The sequence below is a fragment of the Heterodontus francisci genome, chromosome 15 (assembly GCF_036365525.1).
Source record: "Heterodontus francisci isolate sHetFra1 chromosome 15, sHetFra1.hap1, whole genome shotgun sequence".
In the NCBI taxonomy this organism is placed as follows: Eukaryota; Metazoa; Chordata; class Chondrichthyes; order Heterodontiformes; family Heterodontidae; genus Heterodontus; species Heterodontus francisci.
In genome coordinates, this window is record NC_090385.1 from 28,566,165 (window position 1) to 28,587,770 (window position 21,606).

The 21,606-nt window shown below is 41.8% G+C and overlaps 1 protein-coding gene across 1 annotated transcript in view; it reads right to left on the bottom strand.

Annotated features, from left to right (window-relative positions):
- Positions 1-21,206, bottom strand: part of LOC137377559 (calpain-5-like) — a 194,472-nt gene extending 173,266 nt beyond the window's left edge. Inside the window, exons 1-2 of the mRNA XM_068047303.1 lie at positions 21,179-21,206; positions 20,793-20,967 (exon numbers count right to left, since the gene is read on the bottom strand). Of these exons, the coding sequence (XP_067903404.1) occupies positions 20,793-20,957 (165 nt within the window). The 5' untranslated portion in view covers positions 20,958-20,967; positions 21,179-21,206. The remainder of the gene's footprint in view (positions 1-20,792; positions 20,968-21,178) is intronic.
- Between the last annotated feature and the right edge of the window lie 400 nt (positions 21,207-21,606).

Sequence of the window (21,606 nt, forward strand, 5' to 3'; positions counted from 1 at the left end):
TGGATTAGAGTCCAGAACAAATAAAAATTAATATACAGTCTGTGGGGTTGGATGATTAAGTGGTCATTGGATAGACATATGGATGAAAATGGAATAGTGTAGGTCAGATGGTTTCACAGGTCGGCGCAACATCGAGGGCCGAAGGGCCTGTACTGCGCTGTAATGTTCTATGTTCTATAAGTTGTGTTCTTGAGGTCTTTGGCTGGTATATGTGCAGTTTGTGGCTGGCCCACCTGGTTCAGGGTTTTCTTGTAGGCAGAATTGTAAGTGGTTTTCTTACCCAGTGTCTTTGTTTTGGATCCAGCAACAAGCAACTAGGCGTCGCATATCCCACCAGGCATTCTGGAGAGAGAGAGAGAGAGAGAGAGCCACACACCTTCTGGTTTCTGCCCAAAATGAATCACTGGCTTGACTGCTTTGTCCAAGGGAAAGCTTCCAGCTTTCACAGAGATGGACAGTCACATGACTGCCTCAGTGTATTGTCTGGAACCTTCTCATGAGATTCAAGTTTAGGAATTTCAGTCCCTCAGGCCTCAGGATGTTAACATTTACACACAGAAGAGTTGGCCCTTTCAATGTTAATGTGCCAGGATGGCTTTGAATGTCCTGCTAATGAAAGCACTCTCCTGTGGTTTACTCAATAAAGCAAGCCATTGTTTTGGGTACAGGCTCATAAGACATATGTCTTCTCTTTGAGGCCTTGGAATGTGCAAGGTGTTCAAATGCAAATTGCAGTGGCCATCTTGGCTGCCAGCTTTTTTAATGAACATATGTACATACGGGGACTAATAAAGATCCAGTCCAATTAGCAGTCTTTTCCCAGGGTACTTTTTAACTAACAGATAGAGGAAATAAGTTGCATCAATTACACAAAACAACACACATCCAGGGAATACTTTACAGATGTGTATGGCATCACATGAATGTGTTTGTGCTGGTACAGACAGTCTCAAAAAGACTCAGGACTTCAATTCACCCTGAATAGCCTGTATTTATAGATTAACCATGTTAAATATTAGTAATCAGTAAAATGATTAAAATAATAGTACACTGGATGATGGTATTCCGAAAGGCTTTGTGCAAAATTGGAAAGTAAAGAGAGAATTATGTTCTCAAGAACACCTGTTATACCAAAGGAGGATTGTTCAAATGCAAATTGCGGTGGCCATCTTGGCTGCCAGCTATTTTAAAATCATTAACTGTAGAATTCCAGCTCTTTTTGTTTCATTAAAAGTTTAATGTAGTTTCCAATCGATGAAAGTGATGGCATCAAGTCTCACTCCAGGACTTGAGCTCAAAAATCTAGGTTGACACTCCAGTGCAACACTGAGGGAGTGCTGCACAGTCAGAGGTGCTGTCTTTCAGATGCGATGTTAAATCAAGGCCCCATTGCCTGCTCAGGTTGATGTAAAGGGTCCCATGGTGCTATTTTGAAGAAAAGCAGGGGAATTCTCCTCATTGTCCTGGCCAATATTTATCCCTCAATCAACATCATAAGAACAGATTGCCCAGTCATTATCACATTGCTGTTTGAGGGAGCTTGCTGTGTGCAAATTGGCTGCTGCGTGAATATATTACAATAGTAACTGCATTTCATGGGCTGTAAAGCACTTTAGGATGTCATGAAAGGTGCCATATAACTGCAGTTTTTAAAAATGTGTATAATAAGTCTGTAGTTGAGCTAGAAGCTCACAATTTTCTGTCTCAGAGGTAACAGAAGTTACAAACTGAGTCACACCACCACTAAGTTTAAGGAAAATTATACTTTTTTGTGTCACTTTTGATTGTGAAAAAATATTTTTAAAGTATTGAAATATTAATCTTTAAAAAGGTAGAAGCCATCCTAGTTTGCACATTCAGTACTATACCATGCAGTGTAACTGCCAATTCATCAATGAACAAGAAATAGAGTTCAGACATCCCTTTCGCTAAGGAATTCCTGCTCAGCTGTTGAAATGAGAAAAGGAACATCCATTTGTAACAAAGCAACAGTTGCATTCTTAATGGAAACTGTGAAGTTCAAAAGTTCAGATATACCCTAGGAGTTCAGAAGGTCATCCTCAGCTAATGGCTGTTGACTGTCACTGCTCTTAATTTATGCTGGACATCCAGAGAAACATTGCATTTCCGAACATTTAGATGGAGATTGTCACGTATCATCTGATTTACTCTGAAGCAATAGGTGGTGATGACTTTATCAATGGCAACTCATTACACAATTTTAAACTGGAAGAGCAAAATCAAAGAAGGAAAATAAAAGGAACACCATAAAGTGCAGCAGTATCCTTGACTCAGTCACCAGTTCAGTGAATGTATGCACTGTGGATTGTGCTATTGAAACATTACAATTTAGGTTTGATCCATGGACTGCATTGAATTTACTGATTTTAACTTGTCTGCAAACTTGAACTGTGTCTTGTACTATAGAGTGTGAAAAAAAAATCAGCAGAATTCCTGGTCCTTACCCTTGTCCAGAGATCCCTGACTAGAATATTTGTGCATGTAATTGTGATTCTTTGGTTGTGAGCCCAGCCATTTAAGTGCCAGAAAACTATTCAACTATGTATCCAAACCCAATTTTGTCCCTACCCAATGTCCGGTCACATATACTTTTCAATAGACATCACCCAATCATCATCAACAGCAGGAAACCTGGCTTATTTCCACCTCCTTGACCCAGGAACATTAAACCGAATGTGCAAACCTTTTACTGTCACTCCAGAATCAGGGTTTGTATGTATTTACCTACTGAGGCATATGGGGAGCTATAATGGATGTTCCAATGACAATTAATTATCATGAGATATCCACTGCAAAGTGAAACAACAGTATTTAATCATTACAGTATGTGCTGTATATACAGCTTAAACAGAATAAGTTTGCATATGATGGTGGTATTTGTAAAATAAACCAGAGTGGCATCAGGGTTGGTGAAGCCCAAGTCAGGAGTAGTGCAGCTTTCATATAAAACTTAAATGAACATCTACTATCTCTCAGGCTATTACTTTATATTTAAAAATTTATAAAAGTGCAAGATCCTTACATATCCCCAAGCTATCCTTTATCCAAGCTCTTCTATTACAACTAGAACACTGGCATCTACTTAACAATATGGAAAATCCAACCCAGCCAATTGTTTCCTATCAACCTACTTCCAATCATTAACAAGTGATGAAAGGAGTTACCAACAGTGCTATCAAGCAACACTTACTCACTAATAGCATGCTCAGTTTGGGTTGCACGAGAATACATGGCTCCAGACCTGATTGCAGTCTTCATCCAAAACACAATAGTAAAACTGAAATCAATGGGAATCAGATGGAAAACCCTTCAGACTGAAGTCCTCTGTTGCAAAAGGATGGTGGTTGTGGTTGCTAGAAGCCAATTACTTCAGTCACAGGACATCATTTCAGGAGTTCCCCATGACCTCATTCAAGGCTTGACGATATTCAACTGCTTCATCTACCTGTCATTATAAGGTCAGATATGGGATGGTATGCCAATGTGCCAAACAATGTCTATCGTCAACAAGAGACAAGAGACCTCTAAACACCTTCCCTGGACATTTAAAGGCATTATCATTGCCTAGTTCCCCACTGTTAACAACCTGGGGATCACCACTGACCAGAAATTCAACTGGATCAACCATATAATTGTCATGACTACTAGAGCAGATCAGAAGTTGGGTATTCTATGATGTGTGGCTCACGTCAGACTCCCCAAAGCCTCTTTGCCACCTACAAGGCACAAAGTCAGGCGTGTGGATTGAATATTCTCCACTTGCCTCATAACAATACTCAATAAGCTCAGCATTATCCAGGATAATGCAGTCCACTTGATCTTCACCTCATCCACTCACCTAGATATCCACCCATTCCATCACCAGTGGACTATGAATGCAGTGTGCTCGATCTACAGAATGCACTGCAGCAATTTAGCAATGCTCTTTGGCAGCACTTCCCACACTTGCACCACCTACAAGGACATAGGATAAGATGCATAGCAACACCATCACCATTATGATATGGACACATATTACTTTTTCTTTACCATCACTTGGTCGAAACACTCCACCTAACAGCATTCTGGAATCACATTGACTACATGGACTGCAACCATTCAAGAAGGTGGCCACCATCATTTTCTCAAGGGCAACTAGATGCTGAATTTCCCAACGGGCCCGACATCCCGAGGTGGACTGATGTGGCAATATCAGAAGCCACTGCTAGTTGTGCTCTTACAATGTAATTTTAGATTAAATGTGTCATTTTGCAATAACTTTTGATCACATCAGACTTAATCTTAGGGGACAGATTTTAATTCTGTGCAAGTGGGTGACTTTGGGCTGAATTTTACTCACTCTCCGATGTTGGGGGTTGTGGCGGGGGTGGGGGGGGGGGGGGTGCCTGGAAAATTCTTCCAGGACTGGCCTGCCACAACCCCCGACGCCAAGAAAACCCCACTGCTGGGCCTTCATTTTAATATTAAAATTAATCAAAATTAATGCAAATCAACTTACCTTCTGCCGGCGGCCATCCCACGCCGATATTCCAGCCACTTGCTGGAACTCCTGTGCCTTCGGAACTCCGTTTGGAGTTCCAAGGAGTGACACTGGTGGGGAGGGTTGAAATTATTGAGGAGGGTGGGGGAAGTGGTGAAAACGCTTTGTATTGGCTGTGGGGATGGTGGGAAGGGGTTGAAGAACAAAGGTAATGAGATTGGGGGGTGGGGGGGTGGGAATAAAGTTAATTTTGGAGCGATAGACCCAAAAACAAACTTGGGGTGGTGGGCAAAAAGGCTTGCAGCTTTTATTTAATTTTTTAATGACAATGTTAAACACTGCCTTTAAAAGTGCCATGGAGCTGGATGCCTTTGCCAGGGACAGAGCATCCGCCCCAGGGGCTCAGCGACAGCCGCTCTGCACAGGCGGACCACTGAGATCAAAGCGCACTGCCGCAATTTGCATCACACTAGTAAAATTCAGGCCAAAATCTCACCCAAAATGTTAGAAAATTCCCAATATCATTTGGATTTTAAATAATGTAAATGTTTGTAAAAATTCATCAACAGGATGCAGCTGGATTTATTTGTAATGAGGCCAGAGATGCCATGAAATGGTCCCAGTGGTTGACAAAAGTACAGAAAGACCTGGGAGTATTTGCTGGATTGCCAAGATGCATTACACAGATGTGATTCTCACTTGACAGCTTTTTGCAGCTTTCAAAATATTGCAAAGCAGCTTTGTACAAACTTAAGATTCTGTAGAGGAATCATCCCAGTCTGTCCTTCCATTGAACCTCTAATGGAAGTGTGAACTAAAGCCTGGCTCGGGTATAAAACTAAAACCTGACCTGGTCCCGACCCGAACACAGTCAACCCGAACCCGACCCAAGCCCAAGCCCTTTAATTTTTTTTCCGCACCCAATCTGACCCTACCCGATATGAAACTCCTTCATCTGTTCTGGCAGCAGGCTATTCCTGCAGCTGGAGTTGTGGGGAATCATGGGTAAGCCTGATCCCGTGACTTCCTGGAAGCAGCACTGTCCAGACCAATCCGACCCAAGCCCGAATGCTGGACTCGGAATTTCGACTCGACCCGAACCCGACACACGTAGTTGGGTCTAGTCAGGTTCGAGTCGGGTAGCCAGGCTTTTAGTGTGAAATGGCAGGAAAAGAAATGCACTTTTCCCCAGGCAATATGACTTTTACCAGGTCTATTTGTGTTGTTTTGCTTTCAAAATAGGTAGACAAAATTATTTGCACAACTGCCATTTGTGACCAATTAAATGAGGATAATAAAAGGGACTCTATAAAGTGCAGCAGTATCCTTGGCTCTGCCACTGGTTCAGTGAATGTACATGCCATGGAGTGTGCTAACTGAAACATTAAGACCCAGAGCACATACCCCAAAAATTCAAGTCATAGAGGTGTACATTAAAGAAGTAGATGTAGAGCTTCTGTGATATTTCAGTTTGCAAGTGTGATATTTCGGGGTCTTTTCTACACTTTTTATTCCAAATTATTACTGCTGTCATAGTTTAGATTACTCTCATGAACAAATCTCAACTTCCTACAACTGTAGGAGTGCCTATCCTTCTGCAATGTGTATGGGGAATGAAAGGCAAATCCTGTCTGCTAATTGCATTTAGCTACTGGATTTATCACATGCCTCCATAAGTTCTCAATCTCATCTTCAAGAATAGTAAGCAGCACAGCAGATCTTGGTTTGAGTTTCAAATACAAAGTGAACTTATTAACAAATCATGAATAAGCAAATAAGCAATGATATAATAAGCTTATATCTCTAGAGTGAAAATTCTACAACCTAACTTGTGGAGTAGACAAAATACTAAAAAGATCACAACTCTAAGAACTAAGCTAACCCCTTTTACATAACTTGAAAATGTATACAATAGTTCTTTTTCTCCTTGAATTTATTTCACCATAGGAGCAGACAATACAAAAATAGGTGGGAAGGCATGTTGTGATGAGGACACAAAGAATCTGCAAAGGGATATAGATAGGTTAAGTGAGTGGGCAAGAACTTGGCAGATAGTGTTCAATGTGGGAAAGTGTGAGGTAATCCACTTTGGTAGGAAGAATAAAAATGCAGATTATTTAGATGGAGAAAGACTACAAAATACTGCAGTACAGAGGGATCTGGGTGTTCTTGTACAGGAAACACAAAAAGTTAGCATGCAGGTGCAGCAGGTAATTAGGAAGGCAATTGGAATTTTGGCCTTTATTGCTAGGGGGTTAGAGTTTAGAAATAGGGAAGTCTTATTGCAACTGTACAGGGTGTTGGTAAGGCCACACCTGGAGTACTGTGTACAGTTTTGGTCCACGTATTTAAGGAAGGATATACTAGCATTGGAGGCAGTTCAGAAAAGGTTCACTAAGCTGATTCCTGGGATGAAGGGATTGTCTTACTAAGAACGGCTAAGCAGGTTAGACTTCTATTCATTGGAATTTAGAAGAATGAGAGGTGATCTTATTGAAACATATAAGATTCTAAGGGGGCTTGACAAGGTAGATGTTGAGAATATGTTTCCACTGGTGGGGGAATCTCAAACTAGGGGACATAGTTAGAGAATAAGGGGGCACACATTTAAGACTGAGATGAGAAGGAATTTCTTCTCTCAGAGGGTGGTGAATCTTTGGAATTCTCTACCTCCAAGAGTTGTGGAGGCCAGGTCACGAATTTTATTTAAGGAGGTGGTAAATAGATTTTTGAAATCTCGGGGAGTCGAGGGTTATGCGGAGCAGGCCCGAAAGAGGAGTTGAGGCCTGGGACAGATCAGCCATGATCTTATTGAATGGCAGGGCAGGCTCGAGGGGCTGAATGGCCTACTCCTGCTCCTCCTTCTTGTGAGCCTCTCTCAATCTGATGTTTCTTGGAAATGGTAAATTGATGTTTTTCTTCTCTTTTGGAAGTTTCAAATTGGTTAGCTTGTTCTGAGCTTTTCAAACTGGATCTCTGCTTTCATAGGTTTCCAAACTGGCCTTCAGTTTGAAACAGAAAAGAGTTATTGAGGCTTCCTACTTATTGCATATCCCACCCCTTAAATTGAAGGAAAAAACTGAGCTACAAACTGAACGTATTGCACACCATTATTTTAAGTTTGAAGTATTCTTTTCTTCAGCTTGTAACCAACAAAGCTTGTAGCATTTTATTGATATAGGCTTGTTACAGGAACATTAACTGCCGTTCTTTTTGTAAAAGACGTATATCCATTACTTCTGATGAAAGGTCACAGGCCTGAAACATTGGGCTGAAATTTATTGCTGCGGCGGATGTCCCGATGATGGGTGGAAAAGCTGGAGGTGATCCCACCTTGGCCATTTGTGGGGTCTCCGGCCACATTTTATCTGTGTCAGGCAGCTAATTAGTTACCATATGGGCTGCCATCCCTTTAAAGAATGGCCGCCTACCCCCAGGAGCTGCCAGCCAATCAGAGGGATGGCAGCTCAGCCATCTCAGCAGCACCACCAGGAGCGGTGGCCATAGCTGAGAAGAGAGGATGCCATGGAAACAGGCCGCCCTCCCAACCAAGTAAGTGGGGTCAGGGGGTACCGGGGCCAGTCAGGCAGGCTCCAGCAAGTGGGGTGGGAGTGGTGGGGAAGTAGGTGAGTGCAGGTGGCGGTGGGAGGGGGGCAGTGGTTGTTGCCACAGGGGAAGCCATTGCCTCGAGGGGCACCTCTGTGGGCCATAGAGTGCCCAAAGAGGAGGGCCCCCTTCCTCAAGCCCCCATGCCCACAGGAAAGCCACCAAGGTTTACCAGGCGGCCTCCCCATGGCAGAGGGCCCAACCGCCACTGGTAAGATGTGAGCAGTGGCAGGAAGAGGCCCTTAAATGGCCACTTGTGATTCAATTGTCCTCTGGGTGGGAGGGCCATCTTCCACCTTCCCCACCGCTGATAAAGTGGCACTCCACCCCCACCATTTTATGGTCAACCCCCCTCTCCCCCCACCTCCCAGCCCATCCCTAGAAGGCTGGTAAAATCCAGCCCGTTAACTCCGTTTCTCTCCCCACAGATGCCCCCTGACCTGCTGAGTATTTACAGCATTTTCTGTTTTTATTTCTTTTCTCCTATGGTTGGCTATAAAGAAACAGCAAAAGAACCACAGTAGACAAATAATCTTTAAATAAAAATAGCAGATACACTGTCTAGTGTGGCAATGAGCCACACAAAGCAGGAAGATCACAGGCTTGATTCTTAATCTGAGTTGAGTGAGTTGATTTCAGTTTGGGTGTCACAATATGGTGGTATATTTGGTTTCAATGCCTGAGGATTAAGCATGGAAAAAGGAAATCAGCCTATCTAGTAATCTGTGCTAGAAAATGTTAATTCACGTATGTCAGGCAATGAGAATCAGGCTTGGCTGCAGCATTGCTCTCCCAGACTTGAGTAGACTGTCGGCACTCTCTCACATTGTCTGGGGCAGGGGTTGGCTTTGGAGCCGCATGTGGCTCTTTAGCATCTCATTGTGGCTCCCAACCTTTTCCAGTTGGATGGCAAAATCATGAAGAAAGCCTCAGAAAATTGTCAAGAAAATGGCAAATCAAAGAATGAGACGGCAACACAATTTTCCTTAGAGTTATCCACTTGCTTAATCAAAAATTTAGTTACTTCTGTGTTGGGCTTCAAAATAGCATTTTTAGGGATTACTTTAGAAAATATATGGTCATTGTGGTCTAGAAAGGATAAATTTAAAGTTTAAACTGCCCTTAGCAGTGCTGTCTTAGTTGTTGCCAGCTCATCTTATGATTCAGTTCTTAGATGTTAAAGAATTTAGCAATCACAATAATTTAAAGCTAGAATTTACTAAATTATATAAATGATATTAGGAGAAATATCACACACAAGGTATTTGTCCCACTTGCTGAAGATGTAAGAGCCATGTTTTTATTGTGGAGATAAAAGGATAATCATTATGCTTTGCTTTATGTTTTCAAATGATTATTTCAACAAAAGAATATCATCATGTTCTAAATAATCCTGTTCAAGTGGTATAGCTATTTCATGGTTATAGATAATACCTTTGGTTCAAGGAAGAGGTTTTGTCATTTCAATTGTCATGAAAACCCTAAATGTCAAATGGAAAATATTAATTTCATCGTTTGGAACGATTAGACTTTAGACTTTTACTGGAAATTCTTACAAGTAACTTTTTTTTTTAAAAAGTGAACTGGCAGCCAAGATGGCCGCTGCAATTTACATTTGAAACACCAAAAGACCAGACTGGAGACAACATGTCTGACTCAATCTAGCCAGAACAATGGGGTGCTCTTGGTAATTAAATTACCTGGAATGGCCTTATCAGCACGGTCTTCAAGGGGCCATCCACACCCATTGACTTTGAAAGAGCCAACCCTCTCCAAGTGTGACTGGACAATTTAAAGTGTAGCACCCTGAATCTCAGAGAAGATTCCAGAAAGACCTCATTAAAACAACAAAGGAGCTTGATTATGTCATGTGACTACTTGTGCAGCTCTGGAGAGACTGTAAGCTTTGTCACACAGAAAACAGACAGGAGTAACTGAAAAGCCACCAATGAAGCAGGTCTCCCTCCTCTCTCCCCAGTAAAGACCAAGAGAAGACCCAGCTACAACTGGTAAAGCCCCTCAAGCCTACAGACTGCCACAGCCAACAACCAGGGGACAAGAACCGAGCCCTTCTTCTGCCTTAAGGAGCCTGGGAGAAGCAAGCCCACCACCGTGCACGTGGCCCAGCGAGGACTTCAGAAATACAACTTCAGCTGAGGACTTGAGATTTAAAACTGTATTTAAATTCCATTTATTCCGAACTCTACTCAACCACCAAAGCTGTTTCCCCCTGTAATCTATTTGTGGGTGTGTGACTCTCATGTGAATGTGTGCATAAATGCGTAGCACATTGAGTAATTTTAACTGGTTTAGTGTTGAGAGTAATAAACTTACATCTTTCTTGTTTAAACTCAAGAAAACCTGTATGATTGGTTCTTTTGCAATTACATTATAGGAACAGGAGCAAGTGCTCGCTGAGGTAAGTTAAATCACTGTGTTAAAAGGATAAACCCTGTTGCGGTCAAACCAGAAAAGGGGCGAAAGGGGAGCCCGAGACGACGCTCCCCCCAGCATCCCCCCCCCCCCCACCCCCCCCCGCCCCGCTCACCTGGCCATAACAGAAATTTGGCGGCTCTAGTGCGTGACTGTAACCCACAGACAAACAAGAAATTGGAAGTGGGAAACCAAATTGATCCCTATCAAAAAAAACTTCAATACAGGTTTTCTTGTGGTTTTGCTGCTAGAATACTAACATGCCCGGATCTGAGGTCAGTACTTTCCCAAAACAGGGTGAAGTAACTTGGGATAAGTCAAAGGCCCTATCTATGGAAGAGTTGAAGAATGTAGCTGGGCAGTGTGGGATTACTTTCCGTACAAAAGCTAAGAAATCCGAAATCCTAAGTGTTGTAGCCAACCATTTTTCACTTGAACCTGAAGATACAGAACCAGAGTTGGAGTCAGACTCAGACAGGGTAATGTTAGCTAAAGTACAATTAGAACAGGATTTTGTATCCGAAGACAGAATAACCCCATACCCCTCGAGTGAGGCAAGCAAGCCCAAAGTCATACTCAGAGATACAGGTGCCAACAGATCCCTTCTGCTGGGAAAAGGCATTACCTTTCCCCCAGAGAGTGCAGGAAATGCAAGAATGGTAGTGAATGGTATCAGAGGGCAGTGTATGCCCATATCCTTATATCGGGTTCACTTGGAGTGAGACATGATTTCGGGACCAGTGACCATGGGGATTGTCCCTAGTTTACCTGTGGGCAGGGTCGACCTGCTCCTAGGTAATGATCTAGCAGGGGTGAAGGTGGTAGCTTCCCCTGTAGCGATAGAGAGACCAAAAGAAGTCAGAGAGACGGGGTAGTTGCAGGAGATGGTCCCTAGCACTTCCGCTGATTGTGTGGTGACTCAGGTCATGGCCAAACCAGCTCCCTAATAGGAGACTGAGCAGACACTGCAGAGAGATAACCATACCTGGTTGTCTGAAACCTTCATTGGGGAATTAGAGGCCCCAAGGAATGGGTTAAACCAATCTCCCCTAATTGAGGCTCAACAAGCCAACCCAGTATTAAGGTAGTTGGCACAGGCTACCCAAACTGAAACTGAAGTAGGGAGCGTCCCTGATTGCTACTATGTAAAGAATGAGGTGCTGATGAGGAAGTGGAGTTCTCCTCACAGACCTGCAGACGAAAAGTGGACAGTGGTTCACCAGAGAGTGGCGCTGCTGAGGTACCATAAAGAAATATTAAGAATGGCCCATGAGCTTATAATGGCTGGACATGTCGGTGTACAAGAAACCAAAGCCCACATAAGACAGCAGTTTGACTGGCCAAGACTCCAAGGATGTGGTGGAGTTCTGTAAAACTTGCCACATGTGCCAGGTTGTGAGGAAGCCACAACCTGCAGTAAAATCTGCACCCTAATTCCTGGACTGGCTTTTGGGGAACCCTCCATCAGAGGGCTGGTAAATGGTGAAGGACCCCTGCTGAAAGCAAAAATGGACAGACAGGCACAGGTCTGGAAGACAGTTAGGGAGGAATGGGACAAAAAGGGCAGTGAGGACTGGTAAAAGGAGGGCCGGGAGGATTCCCAAATGGAAACCCCTACTGTCCAGTCAGCCAACCCCAAGATGTTGGAAAAAATTAGACCCCACACCCTCCTATGTAAATGCAGGCCAAAGAAGCACCCTAACCAGGCTGCTAACAGCCTTTACAGAAACCTGCATGGACAAGGAAGCCCCCAAAAGACAAACCAACAGTGAGGGTGATGCCTCACCTAGTCGAAGTTCCACAGGGGCGTGCAGTGAAATCTGGACAGATACCTGCGAGCAGGAATGTCCCAGAGGACACGGGGGAGATTAGAAAAAAGTCCCTCCCACAGTAAAGAAAAAAAGGAAACAAAAATGCCCTAAAGTGAGCAGCACTTGTATGGCTCACCAGAACACTGAAAGTGAGGTCAGGGTGGATCTGTCCACTGTAGAATCCAAAGATCAGGGCTCAAGCCCAAAGCTAATCAAATCCCAAAATTTCACTTCAAACTCCAGCAAGAACAAGGGCCCAGAGGAAATATCAGACATCTCACAGGAGCTTAAAACCAATTTATTACCCAATGCCTCCATAGGGAGAGGAAATTATCAAGGTCCTGGAACCTGAAAAGTTAGAACCACGTGTTGCAGAACCAGCAGCTGAGGGGTTAAATCTTGTGCATACAGGAGAACTTACCCTAGTCACAGGCGGCACAGTGGCGCAGTGGTTAGCACCGCAGCCTCACAGCTCCAGGGACCCGGGTTCGATTCTGGGAACTGCCTGTGTGGAGTTTGCAAGTTCTCCCTGTGTCTGCGTGGGTTTTCGCCGGGTGCTCCGGTTTCCTCCCACAGCCAAAGACTTGCAGGTGGTAGGTAAATTGGCCATTGTAAATTGCCCCTAGTGTAGGTAGGTGATAGGGAATATGGGATTACTGTAGGGTTAGTATAAATGGGTGGTTGTTGGTCGGCACAGACTCGGTGGGCCGAAGGGCCTGTTTCAGTGCTGTATCTCTAAAAAAAAAATAAAAAAAAAATCATGAAAATTTGCAGACCCCAAGCTTCACCAGCAACCACATGTTCACTGAGATGCCCATCCCCAAGTTATTAAACCCATTGAACAACGCATAACCATCCCAGACAAACTTCAAGGGAAAAAGGGGCAATTTAATCAGCGTTGTTGCTATAGAGGGGAAAAAAAGACAAGCTGCAACAATTCTAAGATTCATGAGTGAATGAGATTGAATGAAAAATGAATGTGTGTTTTCCTTTGTTTACTTTTCCACTTCTGTAATGAAATGCTCCGATCGTTGCATTTCATTCTGCGTGGTACGGAGGTGTCATGAAAAAACCTACATGCCAAATGGGAAATATTAATTTCATCAAATGGAACCTTGCATTAGCCTTTTACTAGAAATTTTTACAAGTAACTTTTTTTTTTTAAAAAGGTAAACTGGCAGACAAGATGGCCACTGCAATTTACATTTGAAATACCAAAAGACCAGACTGGAGACGACACATCTGACTCAACCTAGCCAGAACAATGGGGTACTCTCGGTGATTAAATTACCTGGAATGGCCTTGTCAGCACAATCATCAAGGGGCCATCTACACCCATTGACTTTGAAAGAGTCAACCCTCTCCAACTGTGACTGGACAACTAGAAGTGTAGCACCCTGAATCTCAGAAGATTCCAGAAAGACCTCATTAAAACAACAAAGGAGCTTGATTATGTCATGTGACTACTTGTGCAGCTCTGGAGAGACTGTAAGCTTTGTCACACAGAAAGCAGACAGGAGAACTGAAAAGCCATCAACACAGCAGGTCTCTCTCTCTCATTCACCAGTAAAGATTAACAGAAGACCCAGCTGCAACTGGTAAAGCCCCTCAAGCCTACAGACCGCACAGCCAACAACCAGGGGACAAGAACCGAGCCCCTCTTCTGCCTTAAGGATCAATGGGAAAAGCAAGCCCACCACTGTGTATGTGGCCCAGCAAAGTCTTCAGGGATACAACTTCAGCTGAGGACTAGAGATTTATAATTGTATTTAAATTTCATTTATTCCAGACTCTATTCCAACACCAAAGCTGTTTTCCATCTGTAATCGATTTTTAAAAATGCATTCATGGGATATGAGTGTCGCTGGCTAGGCCAGCATTTATTGCCCATCTGTAATTGCCCTTGCGCTGCCTTCTTGAACCATTGCAGTCCATGTGGAGTAGGTACACCGACAGTGCTGTTAGGAAGGGAGTTCCTGGATTTTGACCCAGCAAGAGTGAAGGAACGGCGATATAATTCCAAGTCAGGATGGTGTGTGGCTTGGAGGGAAACTTGCAGGTGGTGGTGTTCCCATGCATTTGCTGCCCTTGTCCTTCTAGATGGTAGAGGTCATGGATTTGGAAGGTGTGTGTGTGACTCTTGTGAGAAAGTGTGCATGACTGCGTTGCTTATTTTTATTAATTTTAACCGGTTTAGAGTGTTAAGAGTAATAGGTTTACATCTTTCTTGTTTAAACTCAAGAAAACCTCTCTGATTGGTTCCTTTGCAATTATATTAGAGGAACAGGAGCAAGTGCTCACTAATATGGTAAGTTCAATCAGTGTGTTAAAAAAGGATAAACCCTGTTGTGGTCAAACCAGGAAGGGGCGAAAGGGGAGCCTGAGACCCCCTCCTCACCTGGCCATAACGGGATCATTATTATTTCTAATATAGCTGAGATTAGAAATTATTCTGAATGTGCTATTAGAAGCTTTTTAATCAAGAGAATCAATAGCTGGAAAAAAATCATCTTAATTCTATGCACCTTAAATTAAATTTGTTTCAAAGATACCGTTACTGACAAAATTATAGTAAAAAAAAATCAATTTATTACAAGGTCTGTTATAAAAACAAAGACAAAAAGCATTCTCAGTTTTATATGTAAATTTATTACTTTTTTATTCAAAGTGGAAATATACTGTTTTTCCATTGAATTTATATGATTCATCACTTTTACATTCTTTTCCTTTATCTTTTTTAATGTTGGACACATATTGTCATGAAGCATCCTATGCCATATGATGATTTTTTAATCCACCAGCTGGAAACCTGAATTAAATCTTTAAAAAGGAACAAATGAAAGGTGACTGCTAGCAGCTAAAATAGCCACCACAATTTGTGGAGATGAACCACTCAAACCTAATCACTTGAACAATGGAACCCTGGTTGAGAGAAGGGAATTCCGAGACATGAACTGATTAAGTTGTAAGAATGGAGACACACTGAGTGACACTCATGTGACAGGCCCACCATCTATGTGTTTAAGCTGGCTTTTCTCTCTCTGCAGTTCAGACAAGCAACTAGACACTGACCAGGGAAGACCCAAGTGGAGTTTCTCTCTCTCTCCAGTCCACTTTGTAAGTTTCAAATCCTGCCAGTTGGCTGTAACCATCTAGGTCTATCACTGCTGCAGGCAGAGACCCCATGAAGGAACATTGACTTTAAACTGTTACTGAAGTGAAGAAAGGACTTGTTAACCAGATCAGCTGTGGCTGGAAAATACATTTGCATATTAACAGACAGTGTTTGGAAGGACAAAGCAGCCATTCCCTGACACATTCAACCCACAATGGACTTTTGATCATCAGATGTTGAAGCTGGGGGAGCTCGTATTCCTGGTTGACTGCTAAGATGGCCAAATACACAAATGGACATGGTCAAACCAGCTAGTCACATGACTAACCTACTGGGCAATCTGCATTTTTTGAATTTGTACAAACAGTTTGGGGAGAGTGTCTGTTTGTTCAGAGGTTGAGAAAATCTCTCCTGTCTGCTCCTATCTCTTTCTCACAAGCCTCTGAATCCATTGAAGACACATGAACCCCAAGGGAGAAAAGTCTCCTGCAGTGAACAAGATTTAAGAAGAATACTGGGCCCCAACAAAAAGCAAGAACTACCTACAATCAAGAACTCAACAGTGAGCTCGAAGAGCCAAAACAAAACCTCTTCAGATATTGCCTCAAACCTTTCCACTTTATTTTTCTTCTGCTCTTTTCTGTCTCTATTTGCATGTGTGTATCACGGATGCATACGAGCGTGGGCATGTCGTGTATCCGTAGGCGTCAACCGAATTAGAGTTTAGGTTTAAATTTAATAAGTTTCAACCTTTCTTCTTTAAACCCAAGAAAGCCTGTTTCTTTCAGTGTCTTTGTCTTATAATTGAAAAGCGGTGAGCAAGGATTCACCAAGGGGGAGCTAAAAACACGGTGTGTTTAAAATTAAACCCTGTTACAGTAAGACCAGGTAAAGGCTGAAAGGGAACCCTAGACCTTTTTCTCACCTGGTCATAACAGAAATTTGCGAGCTAGAGTCTGGAATTGATCCACAGACATATGAGAGAAATTGGAAGTGGGAAGCCAAATTGTTCCCAAGCAAAAAAAAAAGAAAAGATTTCAATACTGGTTTCCTTATGGTTGTATATGCTTGAATACTAACATGTCTGCAACTGAATCCAGTAGCTCCCCAAGCCAGGGTGAAGTAACTTGGATAAATTAAAAGCACGATCCATGGAGGAGTTGAGGAAAATGGCTGAGCAGTTTGGGATCATTGTACATGGAAAGGTTAGGAAGTCTGAACTCCAAAGGCTAGTGGCCAACCATTTTTCCCTTGAATCTGAAGAAGCAGAAACAGGGTTAGAGACAGACTTCAACAGGGTATTGCTAGCAAAGATACAATTGGAACAGAGGAAACATGAATTAGAAGACAGGGAAAGAGACAGGAAAAAGAGAGAGAGACAGGAAAAAGAGAGAGAGAGAGACAGGAAAAAGAGAGAGAGAAAGAAAGAACCTTCCAGAAGGAACATGAAGACAAAGAGAAGAAGGAGAGAGAGAGAGAGAGAGAGAGAAGGAGCCTTCCAGAAAGAATGAAAATAGAGAGTGTTGAAGTGGCTTGAGTTAACTAGGGGGTGACAGAGTAACCCTAGTGAAAGCATGGCCAATATGGAGGAGCGCAATTCAGGGCTGGGTACAAAATTGTTAAAACTAGCTCAACTATTTCCAAGATTCAATGAGGAGGATGTAGAAACATATTTTGTGTCCTTGAGAAACTGACAAGGCAGCCAAAATGGCCAGCTGAGACCTGGCCTCTTTTACTGCAAAGCAAGCTAACTGTAAAAGCCCATGAGGTCTATTCCTTGTTGCCAGATGAGAATTCATCAAATTATGAACTGACCAAAAATGCTATCCTCGGGCCAAAAGTTTAGAAACCTCAAGAAGCAAGTTAATCAAACTTATCTGGAGTTTGAAAGAAGTAAACAGCTGGCTTTTGACCAGTGGCTGAGCGCTCTTAAAGTACAGCTCAGCTATTAGAATCTCAGAAAAGTAATTCTGTTAGAGGAATTTAACCACTCTCTCCCACTCTCCATAAAGACCCATGTACAGGAACAGCGGGTTCAGATAGCCTGGCAAGCGGCCATTCTGGCTGATGAGTTTGCTTTAATTTATAAGCCGGTTTCCCAGGGAAGAACTTTTCATAGCCACCCCCACAAATCTGAAAAGGACAAAGGGTGTGAAGGTAATAGGAGCCCAAGCAGTCCTGGGAGAGAAAGAAAAGCAGGAGACACAGGGGGCCTTCCTCTAGCCAAAAAGGAAAATGCTGTGAGCTTGAGACCCAGAGACCTGTATGCTTCCATTGTAATAAAGCAGGGCATTTAAAAGCTGACTGCTGGAAACTAAAGGGAAAACCTGTTGGGTTAATCAGGGCACACTCGCTCAGTGAAGAAGTGAACCTGATGGAAAGCACAGCAGAACCAGCTGTGGCTTTAATTGCAGCAAGAGTGAGACCCAGAAAGATTACGACTGCAAGTGCAGGAAAATGTAATAGGATTCCTGAAGGTTATCAGGGTTTTGTGTCTGAAGGGAAAGTAACCCCATACTCCGAGTGGAGCAAGCAAACCCATAGTAATTCTCAGGGACACAGGGGCCACTAGATCCCTTTTACTGAAAAAAGGCCTGACCTTTCCCCCAGAGAGTGCAGTGAACACCAGAATGGTGGTGAATGGTATTGGAGGGCAGTGTATGCCTGTACCTTTACACCGGGTGCACCTGGATTGTGACCTAGTTTTGGGACTAGTTTTTACCTATTCCTGGGATGTAAAAACTGGATTTTTGCCTGACCTATATAAAAGATTGAAATTACATGGAATTCAGTAGTAACTATTGTCATTATTATAAGCATCAGAGAGAAGTTCAAGCAAATGACTTTTTACAGCATCAACTAAGTGGATCCTTAGATTGTTGATAAACAATTTCTTCCCCTTAAACCACAAGATTTAAGGTAGGCTTATGCTTTTACTCCATTTTTTTTTCATCTTGCATCTCCCAATAGTTTTTATTTTAGGCAATTTTTTAAAATGGCTCTTCAAGTAAAAAAGGTTCCTGACGCCTGGTCTAGGTTTACACATGAAGAAAGGTCAGTTAGGGAAGATATCAGAGTGATTGGCTTCCACTAAACCCTACCACAGCATAACTGAGTGATTTCGAGGAGAGAGGTGAAAGAGAAAGGAAAAAATATTTTATCTTCTTTCGAGCATTATTGAATGAGATATTTTGAGGAAAGTAGTGATGGATCTCAGTTATGTCTGAGAAACATTCTAATCGCATAATAACATTTCAAGAAATAATGTGTTCATTCTGATTACATTTATTTTAAATCTTACTGAAAATTTTCTGAATCCTCAGAAGTCCTCATATGGTGAATTTCTTTTTTTTTTTAAAAAGAGTACAGCGACTGTTATGCAGTCATTAAGAGAAATCATAAAGTAACTAATATTTATTCTTTTCATTGGACAATGAAATGGCTAAAAGCTGTTACCTTGAAGCTTGATCAATATGAAAAATGTGAAGACCAGAAAATTAGTGCTTATTGAGTGTTTGTTATTGGGGTTTGATATCCTCTATCTCATGGAAGATTCAGTCAGGGTTAGATTGAGCATTTGCTAAAATAAGAAGTTTGTAAAAGCAAACATTTTTGGAATGATGTATAAAATTCTTTAGATATGTTAGCTGTTAGTGCATCTTGAGATTGTTTAAAAATCAAATCATAATTTTACTCCAACAGACTGAGATGACAAGCTGGTCAATCTGTTCAAGAGCATCCTAAGTAACACTCACTCCAGAGAAGGTAGTCAATTAGTGAGCCTCTTCCCATGACACTCCCTGGTAATTAATGAGTACATTCAGTGACACACCCTCTGGAAAACAGTGTCAATTACTGAGCATCTGGAGTGATATTTGCCCTGGGGATAAAGGTGCATCAATTAGTCAGCCTCCTGTGTGAAACTCCTTCGAGAAAAAAAATCAATTACTGACAATTTTCTTGGACTGTTTTCTCTCTCAAACAATACCAGTGTCAGTATGTCTGAAAATATTGAGCATCCTAAATTCAATTCTGGATTTAAATTCAGGAAGTTAATTCTAGAGTCAGATTCTAATTCACATTCAAGATTTTGTCCTTTCAATATGCTTTTAGTAAGTCTTTGGGTTTCCAAATCTGAAGCCAAAGTTCTGAGAAGTCAATCCCATCATTCGCTGCCTTCCTTGTAGACATTACACACCCTGATTTAGGTATTTTAAAGGAATTATACATAATGAATTCCTTATATTATACCGATGTCATAATGTAGTCGGGAACTCTTTAGAAAATAGCAACAGTGAAAATCCATATAAAAAATTGTACCTGAAGTAACAACTGTATAACTCAAATTAACTTGAATCTGAACAAATCATTCCAATGCCAATACCTGCTGTCTGAAAATTCCAAGAAATTCTGATCAGCCGGTAATATTGCTTTAGTATTGACAAGTAGTAGTCAATACTGTATACATACATGTACACATACATACTAACACGTACATATCAACGCAGACACCCATTCCTATAAATAAACAGACACAAACACACATGTGAACATTCAAAGCACATGCATTCACATCTTAGGAGCAACACTGAATATTAAAATGATAAAGGTGCATATCATGCATTTCTGGCTGGGGACATTTGTTCTTTTTACAATGGAATGCCCAGATCCCAGGGATAAGTGAATCTGGCTGCAGTGTCCAAATCTGTGTCTTCAGACTACATCAGAAATGTGTAAACATACCAATGAATGCAGTGGGAAGGATGACACTAAGCATTCTACATGGTGAGAAGCTCTGCAGTACATATACCCCTGCTTATACAATTCATTGCTGACAACAAAAAATAAAGATAACCAAGCAATAAGCCTGGTAAATAAAGTGATAATGCTAACACTATTTAAAAGATGAGCTGCCATTACAATATGATCCAGTTATGTGTACCACTGGTCAATGGATATATTGGAATTAGTTAACCAGGATAGCCGATGATAGGGCTGGCTTAATTAGTAATAGATCAGGCAGAAATCAAAGCTTGGTAACAATTTGCTTATATCAGAAACGTATATTGATAAGGCTCCAGCTGCACTTAAGCGGGGTCTCTAAAAAAAGAGTTGGGCTTCATATCCAGCTATCTCTGCACTCTTCCCCTTTTCTTAAAAAAAGCCCTCTGAACATCACAATGACATCAGCATCAGTTTACAGCACATTGTTTTTGCCAACATAATAACAGTAAAGAATTGAACTATGCCACACTACTCTGATTATGATAGACCTTGCCATTTCCCTTTCACCATGTCAGACATTAAACAGTGATCAAATTATTACCTGTGGCCGTCTCCACTCAATTGCTCCTGGAGGGGACTTTGAGTAGAACATTGACTCATTTGTAGCAGGAAAAAGGGGGTCCTCAAACAGTCGATGGTGCTGAAGGCATTCTTCTTTTAAAGCTGAGTACTTCTGGTCTTTGTACAACTTTACAGATAGAACCATCCTTCACAGTCTAAAATTAAAATAGCAATACATGCGTAAACTTCATTAGTACACTCAATGGTAAAGCTTGCCAAAGTATGTAAGAAATTTAAATATACATAAATATTTCCTACTCGCCCCCTCTGTTTTTGACCTTTAACATTACTGTAAGCAATTACCCTCATTGCTATGGAAATAATTCAATTGAGAAAGTTTTATGAGGAATTAAAAGCCATTCTTACCCACAGCGTTGCTTTTCTTAAGTGAGCTGTCAGCTGGATCATAAGAAACTCTCCATCTGTCCTGCAAAGTTTCTGCATTTTAACCTGCAAGTTTCCAGACTCTACCATCTCTGAAAGTTGAATGGGGAGTTCTCATACTCATCAGCAGTCTCCAGATAGCCAGAATAGTTTGGTGGAGCCCTTTATTTTGTGAAGAAGCCAAAGATAAACAAACTTAGAAATGTAACTTTATTTTGTTTTTCTCCTCAGTCCCTATAAAATCTTTACTAACAGAATTTTTTACAAGACATCTTCTTTAGCAGTCGAAGCTCATTGTTCTGAAGGAAATATTTACTTTAAACTGAAGCTAAACAAAATACAACAATAATTATTGTTGGCATGGAATCATTTTTGCTAAAAGGCCTTACTATTACCACTGTTTAGTTCAG